Raw genomic sequence first — 9413 nt, 5'->3', positions numbered from 1 at the left:
AATTTATAGATTTTTCCCCAAGGATAACAACAACAATAACATTTAATTAAAACAACCGACAACAACCAGAAAAAAGGTGAAGTTTTGTCTTTTGACTATAGTTAAATATATTAATAAATATATCTATTTATATGTGAAATAATAAAGTAATAATAGATATAACCATTTATCGAATAATAAAAAAATATATTTTAATGGCTCCAACATCTTACCAACAAAGCTCCACTTTCACATGATTATCACCTAATGAAATATCTTACATCACTTAACTGGAACTTACATCACATCACTTAAATGTGTCTTTACTCCTTTTTCTGTCAGTAACTTTATTCATAAAGTTTTCTATTAGATATATGGCCTGTGGCATTTATTGATAAAGTTACATAACAACAACAACAGTAACAGTATGTCTAGAGAAAAGACAGACAGACAATTTTACTATTCAGCAGTGAGATTTTAATTTTTGATGGCACAGATTATGCTAATACTGTATTGTAAAGCATTATAACGAATCAATGTATTTTTTTCCTCACAAATATTAAAAGCAAAATGTTCTCATCTGTAATCAGAATGTCTTATTTGCTATGGAATGTTTGCTATATATATATATCTTTGTAAATCATATGTGACATCTCATATTGTCACAAATGTGAAAGAAAACAAAACAAAACTAAACTAAACTAACATGGCCATAATGTAGGCAGGGACATGATTCTATCAATTGGCTGTTTATGGGACGGAGGCAGCTCTGAATGCAGGCTTGCAACACATTGAAAGGATGGGGTGTAAGCAGACTTAATAATTGGAGAAGTCTGACATACAGTGGGTACGGAAAGTATTCAGACCCCCTTAAATTTTTCACTCTTTGTTATATTGCAGCCATTTGCTAAAATCATTTAAGTTAATTTTTTTACAGAGAAGTATGTTGTTTCACAGTTAAATTCAAATGACATTTTGATTGAAAACTATATGGTTAAAAAAAAATACCAAAAAAATAAACATGCAAGGATGAATCATTCACATTAAGATCAATAATGTATGCACCATGTATATGCACCATGTACTGCAAGTAAGCAAGGTTTGGGTTCAGGGTTTATGTGACACTAAATGTATCCTGCTTTCTGGAATACTCCCCAGGAAAATGGTAACAGATTGCATCATCAGAATCTGATTTGCCAGAAGCCTTGGTTAGAAATGCAGAGGTGCTCCATCAATCCTCTTCCACCATTTTAAGGAGCATGTCGACCAATACTAAAAAAGAAAAATATAAATAAACAAAAACAAATCACTAAAAATAAGACAATAAATAATGTATTTTTCCCCCGTAAGTTTTCTATTGCTATCATCAAAAATGACAATTCAATGACAATCCATGTGTTTTTGGTCACCTGTTCACATAATCTATTTGTGAAATCTTGTTTATAATGATGTCAGTTTTGTGTTTTGTCAGTAAGAAAATTAACTGTAAGATTATGCCGTTATTGGGTCCATTATAGCCTGCTTGTCCTTTCTTGAATTATCCCACCAAAAGTTTGTGTAGGTGCAAGACATTTGTTGAACTTTTGATTTATTTTTATGGGTCAGGTTGATCATGTATCTTAATTTGGAATGTCTCTTATCACCATTTCCCTTTCCTGTTTTGTTTTTTCATCATTATTATTATTTTTCCAGTTATATTAGTTAGCAGTTATTTATAGCCATTATGTTTGCCCTACCTTTGGTTAAGCATTTAATGTTTTGTTCAAAGTTGGTTAATCTAATAAAAAAAAAATATATATATAAAAAAAGAAAAGGCGGCAAAGGTGATACTACTGGTGTTCCACAAGGCTGTGTATTTGGCTCACTTTTATTCTCCATTTGCAGCAAACACAATCATCTCACCCATATATAAAGCCACGAATTTTGGCATCACACTGTCAATGAGCCAGTTTTACTTTTTTTCTGTTGATTCAAACTAATTGCCACGGCCCCAACATAGCACAGAGAAAGTATGTAACAAGAGATTCTTTGTGTTGCTGCACATAGAATGAGGACCACATAATAACATCTAAAGTATCAATGACATAAAAATGTGCCACATTTTTAGTTATTTGCTAAGTAATGACATGACATGTTTAATAAAAGTAAAATTTTAACCTTTTATGCTATGCAATGGTTAAATTTGTGTTACTTTTTTTCCCCACACTGTCAGCTATGCTTGCGTTGGACTACACAATTAAGTTTTTTTCCCAGTTCAAAACTGTAATCTGTTTGTGTAATGTAATTTGTAAAGCATTACTAATCACAGAAGAATATGTGATGATGACCCGCTAGCGTAATTTAACTTCACCTGTGTGTCAGGGTCTTACCTCCAGCGGTTGGTCGTAGGAAGGGCTCAAATGATCGACAGGCATTGATGAGCTCTTTTAGCTTTTTAGGACAGTCTGTCGGAAGTGGCTCCATGACCTTCTCTACATACACTTTTTGGAAGATTTGACTGGGGGTTGTACAGTCTAAAAACACCGGCACAGAAAGAGTGTGTCATGTATTTAGTTAACATTTAAGTAATATTCAGGGCAAATGCAAGACTGATAGTTTTGGTGATACACACCTTTGAAAGGAACATCTCGTGTTGCAGTTTCCCACAAGACAATGCCAAAACTAAAAAGAGCATGTAAAGTCAGAGACCATCCTTTATTTGAATGAGATACACGTGTATGGTATTTGAGTCGGACTGCCGTACCTGTAGATCTCACATGCCTTGTCGTAAGGATGGTTGACATTCTGAAGCTGCTGTGGAGAGTTGTAATGGAAAGCACTGCTCCTTCTGGATTTATTCTTCTGAAGAGAAGTTTCTGTTTTTGCCAACTCAAAGCCTCCCAACTTGCGAAACATACAAATGAACATTAAGATGAAACCCCAACAAAAAACATTCCCTGGGTTTTAGTAAGTGTCCAGCACATTTCAAATTTTTTTTTTTTTAAATCTATCTATCCATCTATGACAGTCTTTAGAAAGCAAACTGTAATAATATTATTGCTTTAAATGCCCTAAAAATGCATAAATGTAAAAATGTACATCCAGCAGGGTCAGAAATTCACTTTTCCATTATTTTTTTTACATTTGTGATTGCAATTTTTATAATCACCGTATTATTATAATAACCATACTATGTTGTCTTTAATATCAAATAATTAAATGTACCCAATTACTTTAATCAATATTTTAAACTGTTGTTAATAACCATAGAAGGGAACACTTTATTTTAAGGTGTCCTTGTTACACATTACATGTACTTACTATCATAACAACAATAAATAATGCATAATTACATGCAAGTAACCCTAAGCCAAACCATGTAGTAAGTGCATGCAGTTAATTAATATTTCTCAGTACTTAAATGTATAATTACACTGTAAGAAAATACACCTAAAAATAAAGTGTAACCCAATAGACTTTTAAAAATTGTATCTAAATTCAACATGCAAAAAACAGGAGCGCATAGGGTTGCAATTTTATGACAAAAATAATTATTGTATATTATTGCTTTTCATATTGTAATAATATTGATATGGAAAACATTATAAAAACGTTTTTGTTTTGTGTCTGCATTTTGGGCATGTCGCATTCTGGCATTCTTTACAGACAAACATATCGGATCATGACAATAGTCTAGTCTAGCGCAAGTTGCAAAAAAAAAAAAAAAAAATCAAAAACCGGTATAGCCACTGAAGCTACGAAATTAATGTTTTATTTACATTGTGTCAGCACTGTGTTGTTTATGATGAGGGAATTCAGGTGTTTGCAGCGCTGACTAATCTAAGCACCTCTGATTGGCCAATGCATTCCTAAATTCAACAGAAACACGTTTGATTGGTTATAAGGCTCAATGCTGCACAAAACGCGTGTAAAAGCAATCTAATCCAGTGTGAGCGAATCTAAATGTAATTCTGCTAATTGGCACTTTTCATTAATTTTCATGTTTCATTTTAGTCGTGACAGCCGTAATACGTTGTTTAAGTTTGCAGGGGCATTTTTGCCCCTTTGTCTTGAATTGATGGGGCATTTTTTGGTCATTTTGGCTACAAAAACATGTTGTGGTCGTTTTGGTAGATGATGCTGATGCTGATATTGTGAAAGAGAATATCCATTACCTTCACTCTATAGCCAGCGGCCACTAGAAAACTACTGCTTCTGATGGAGCCATGAACTTTAAACTTCTCCTCTGACTGATGCAGCCTGTACTGTGCAAAAGGGTTATATTCCCTGATTGGTTATAAGGCTCAATGCTGCACAAAACGCGTGTAAAAGCAATCTAATCCAGTGTGAGCGAATCTAAATGTAATTCTGCTAATTGGCACTTTTCATTAATTTTCATGTTTCATTTTAGTCGTGACAGCCGTAATACGTTGTTTAAGTTTGCAGGGGCATTTTTGCCCCTTTGTCTTGAATTGATGGGGCATTTTTTGGTCATTTTGGCTACAAAAACATGTTGTGGTCGTTTTGGTAGATGATGCTGATGCTGATATTGTGAAAGAGAATATCCATTACCTTCACTCTATAGCCAGCGGCCACTAGAAAACTACTGCTTCTGATGGAGCCATGAACTTTAAACTTCTCCTCTGACTGATGCAGCCTGTACTGTGCAAAAAATAATGAGACTGAGACGACAAATATACCTTTGCTATAGTTTATATGCAAACATATGAGAATAAATTAACTAGATAAAAAAAGACATGCTTCATGTATGATTAAAGCTCTAGGAGGAGTTAGAGTCAGAATTTTTTGTCACAGAGGAAGAAGAACAAGTCGTTAATAAATAGAATAACAGTATGTTGACTTTCTTATGCCAGTATAGCTAGATTTGGACCTGTAGAGTCCCTGAGCCGCATCCAGACACATCTGCATCTTTCTCTCCCAGGGCAGATTGCAGTTACTGTCCAGGACTTGTCGAAGACTTCCCTTTTCACAGTATTCCATGACTATCAGGAAACTTGGATTTGATCCTGTATGAGAAGGACAAAATGGCAATTAGATGCATGTTTAACTCAAGTAAAGTTCAAACTTGCTGATTTTCTCAAACTGAGATTATTCTTTGGTTGGTGATTTGTGATTGGCACACCGTTCTCATCCTCGACACAGATCCCAAACATTCTTAAGATATTTGGTGACTCAAAGCGCTTCATGGTCTCCACCTCCTTGTTAAAAACACTCCTCAGATCACTGGAAGGAACGCATATATGCAACAAGGAAACTGTAGTTTTTAAATCAGTCAAGAAAATGATTGCTATGGTATAGACTGATTTCACTCGTGTAAAAAAAAAAAAATTAACAATTGAGTACAATTCATTTTATCATCTACCTGGGGCAGGTGCACAGCGGACATGAGTATCTCTTGATAGCCACAGTGAATTTGTTGTACGTCCCTTTGTAAAGCTCAGAATGGCTGTTCTTCATAAGGGGTTGAGTAGGAACACTGTAGGTCAGTTCTTCTGGTTTAATCTCTCTAATGTCTTGCAGATGAAGGTGGGGTTTTTTCACTGCCAACCAAAGACAAATAAAACTGTTCAGTGGAGACACCATTCAAAACATCACTTCAACAATGATAAACTAAAAATTACTTTACACTTCATGAAAGCCACGTTATAATCAGGAAATTCTTGAAAAATAGTGACCCTTCTATTATTATCTCTTTAATATACACTTATTTACTATTTAAAACAGTTGACTTCCAAATCAAAGTCATGTGGTGCAAAAAATATGCAGAAAAATAACAAAATAGGAAATTATATTATATTGTAGACCCTCGTGACTGTGTGTTAGGGCCAATTAGCCTGCTTATGTTGACATGCGGTGTAACTCCCCCAAAAACGGACTGATATTTATTAATTAATAGGCTATTTAATAATAAAACGTATTAATTAATGACATTTGCAAAATAATAATAATAATAATAATAAACACATATTAACTAAATTATAATTAACATATTAACACCACCCTCCATCATATTTGCAGAAATGTTTTTTTTATACAAAATGTGGGGTGCCGATTCCAAAAATAGAGCATTTTTGGCTCAAGCATGTCACATTTCCTAGCATTTTTGCTGTTGACAACCATTTGTAAGGTGAAGAAGTCTTCTATTATGCCTTAATCACTGGAAAAACTGCCACAAATGCATGATTCCCATCTTCCTCTGAACCAGGTAACTTGTGTTTATGTAAATTTCTTTGACATTAAATAAAGTATTTGAACTCATTTCCCAACTCCTTTGCAGTTTGAAAATTAAATTATACATTTTAAATACTTGTTTTTGTCATTAGTAAAGGGAACACAAAATCTCTCTTTTCTGTATCTAAAAAACAAAAATTACGACCACCTGATTTTCTGCCAACAAATATGTATTCCACCACTCAATGCAATACTTTTTTCAGTCTAAAATGTAAAATATTCATAAACAATTACTTGTAAATAACTGTAATCCTATCCATGCAGTTTCTTTTGTGCCTCCACACTCTACCTTCGTTTCTTCTACATACACTCTACCAACTGTTGAGGAGATACTTTGTCTTATCTGGAAATTCAAATCTACCACCTATCCGCTCAATCCTTTGACATCTCACTTAGTCAAAATCTGTTTCCCATCTTTGTCCTCTTTAGTTACTGAAATTGTTCACTCCTCACTAGTTTCTGGCGTTGTTCCTTCATCTCTTAAATCTGCTATTATTACTACCTTTATACTTGAGAAACCAGGGGCACTCAGATCATTCAACTTAATTTCAGATCAAAACAATCTAAAGTTACCACAGGTGTTCCTCAGGGTTCTGTTTTGGGCCCTCTTTCATTCATTATCTACTTACTTCCTCTCTGTCATATTTTTAGGATGCTTGGCATCCATTTTAATTGCTACGCTGATGATACCCAGCTCTATCTGTCTTCCAAGCCCTTGGGTTCCTTTCTTCCACCTTCTTTGTTCAGCTGCTGAAATTAGAGTTTGGCTTTCAGCCTATTTCCTAAAACTCAACAGCAGTAAAACTGAACTCCTCCTTGTAGACACAACATCTATTCTGACAAAATCCGATTGTCTGTCTGTGGCTATTGATAATTCTATAATTTTTCCTTCCCTGCAGGTTAAGAGTCTGGGTGTCATCCTCAATATCACTCTATCCTTTGAAGCTTATGTTAATAATATCATGCATACTGCATACTTTCACCTACGTAATATCAATCATCTCCGTCCCTCTCTCACAATGAATGAATAGTGCTGCAATCCTTATCCATGCACTGGATACTTCATATATTGAAAACTGTAAAGCTCTTCTCTCTGGTCTCCTATCTATACTCCTTTATAAACTTCACTTGGTTCAGAACTCTGCAGCTTGTGTTCTTTATAGAATTCCTTCTGTCAAACACATTCGCCCAGTTCTTCAGTGACTGTTAAATCTCGCCACTAGACACAAGACTATTTTAACTAGGCCTTTTTATGATCTCATTTTGTATTGAGCCTGTATTCTAATGCACTTGTAAACTTTTTGTAACCTTGTTGACCATAAAAGGCACCTATAAATAAAATGTATATTATTATTATTATTAAAATCGGAAACTTTTTTAGTTTGATAAGTGCATTAAAACTAATACAAAAGTAGTTTGAAAAAAAATCTGCATTACTAAGAATCATCAAATTAATTTTTTTAGGCCATTTTTGTGAATCAGCAAATTATTCAAAATAATTTATTTTTCATGGTGCAGGGCTATAATGATTGAGATATGTGCACTCACATGTATTCACGTGTTAAGAAAATATGTTAATACTTTTTACTTGATGGTTACATTACACCACATGACATTCAATTAAAATAAATAACACCAATGCATTTAAACTTTCAAATACCCCCCCCCCCCCCCCCCCCTACAAAACACAAAGAGAATACAAACTGTATTTTTACTAACTTGGCACAAGTTGTAGTGTTTTTAAAGCATTTGTCATATTTTTCTTTTTTATGGACACTCTTATTTGTCATTGACCCACATATCCATACTTACATGATTCCAGGATCTCTTTAATGTCCAGCACATCTCTTTGAGTTTGGTTGGCTGTCTTTTGTACGGCATCAACCATCATGTTCGTTCCTTTGCTCTCCTGGGCTAAAGACTGGAGCACTATAGGAGACAAATGTATACTCTTTAAATACACAGATTAAAGCAGGGTTGTCCAATCCTGCTCCTGGAGGGCCAACATCCTGCAGGGTTTAGCTCCAGTTCACTTTCCTGGATGTTTCTAGTGAGTCTGAAGACTTTGTTTATCTGAGTCAGGTATGTTTAATTAGGGATGGAGCTAAACTGGACAGTGGCCCTCCAGGAACAGGTTTGGACACCACTGGTCTAAAGGTTCCAGTCGTATCCTGAAAGTAGATATTTTATTCCAATTCAAATTCATACAACTTACATTCCCGAAGTTCCAGAGAGTCACTCTGCCTGTCCTCTTCATCTTCCCGCCACCTTGTTGCTTCCTGAAACACTTTCTCTATACTTGCTCTGTGCTCGACCTGAAGTGCTAGAGAAAGCACCTGGGCTGCATCATTCAGCCTCTCATTTAGGAAGCTGAACTCCTCGCCGAGGTCATACGCTTTGGCGACGCGTCTCAAATAGCTGAAGGAAGTGTATTTCTTCACTACCTTCTCTGCTGACTCCAGAGTGAGTTTAAGATTTTTAAGCCCATTTCTAACCTGTTCGGGTTCAGTCCCAAAGCCATGAACCTTCACGGCCCTCACCAGCTCAGCCAGAGTGAGCACGCGGTGAGCCAGACGCCTGCAGCGCTTCTTGTTAGCCTTCACCTCCTCACACAGGCTGTACAGCTTTTCTGCGATGGCTAGGATGGGTTCTATGATGTCCATTGCAGCTGGAAATAAAAACATTCTCAGATTAAATATCTGAAATGACTGAAGCTTCAAGTCCTCCTGATGCTATTAAAAAAATATCCAATTTTGAAAAATAAAATACACTTTTTAGCAAAAGTTTAACCAGAAAGAAATATTCACGCAAAACAATTTATGAAACAAATGGAAAATATCAACATCAGTCATGTAAACTCTCCCCAACTTACATTAAATAAAAATGCTCCTTTCAATTTAGCATATTTTAATACAATTATTATAATGCTGCTTTATAACAGAAAGCATTATGGAAGCGCAATATAAATGTTACAAAATATGATGTTTTGTAAAGCAAAACAGAAAACCAAGACCCATTATTAAATATTAGCTTTTATTTCACAGGATAACTTCAGTTTATATGGCTAACATAGGTTCAAAAGAGGATGCAAAGTTTGTTCTCTGTTTTATATTATATGGCATCATAACAGCTTTAATTTTTTTTAAACAAATACATAGTTGTACCTAAATTTCATGCCTTATGATTTATGTGATTTTTTTTTT

The 9413-nt window shown here is 34.8% G+C and overlaps 1 protein-coding gene and 1 long non-coding RNA gene across 4 annotated transcripts in view; one reads left to right on the top strand and one right to left on the bottom strand.

The window, feature by feature from the left end:
- Positions 1–444: 444 nt before the first annotated feature.
- Positions 445–984, top strand: LOC107562828 (uncharacterized). Its single transcript, XR_001606035.1, has 2 exons — positions 445–822; positions 902–984. It is a non-coding gene; the product is annotated as an uncharacterized lncRNA (long non-coding RNA).
- Positions 985–1068: 84 nt separating this feature from the next.
- The window catches only part of LOC107562827 (mixed lineage kinase domain like pseudokinase), a 10291-nt gene continuing 1946 nt past the window's right edge, over positions 1069–9413 (bottom strand). For 2 of the 3 annotated variants that reach the window (XM_016247556.1, XM_016247557.1), the window contains exons 2-11: positions 8426–8878; positions 8023–8139; positions 5342–5519; positions 5102–5202; positions 4850–4985; positions 4531–4615; positions 2723–2862; positions 2591–2640; positions 2349–2492; positions 1069–1251 (exon numbers count right to left, since the gene is read on the bottom strand). In XM_016247556.1, the coding sequence (XP_016103042.1) occupies positions 1211–1251; positions 2349–2492; positions 2591–2640; positions 2723–2862; positions 4531–4615; positions 4850–4985; positions 5102–5202; positions 5342–5519; positions 8023–8139; positions 8426–8873 (1440 nt within the window). In that variant the 5' untranslated portion in view covers positions 8874–8878 and the 3' untranslated portion in view covers positions 1069–1210. Of the gene's footprint in view, positions 1252–2348; positions 2493–2590; positions 2641–2722; positions 2863–4530; positions 4616–4849; positions 4986–5101; positions 5203–5341; positions 5520–8022; positions 8140–8425; positions 8879–9413 lie in introns of those variants that run through there. The other variant, XM_016247558.1, reaches the window with a different exon arrangement.

The sequence above is a fragment of the Sinocyclocheilus grahami genome, unplaced genomic scaffold, assembly GCF_001515645.1.
Source record: "Sinocyclocheilus grahami isolate Dianchi unplaced genomic scaffold, SAMN03320097.WGS_v1.1 scaffold843.1, whole genome shotgun sequence".
NCBI lineage: Eukaryota > Metazoa > Chordata > Actinopteri > Cypriniformes > Cyprinidae > Sinocyclocheilus > Sinocyclocheilus grahami.
This window is presented reverse-complemented; position numbering and strand designations above follow the sequence as displayed.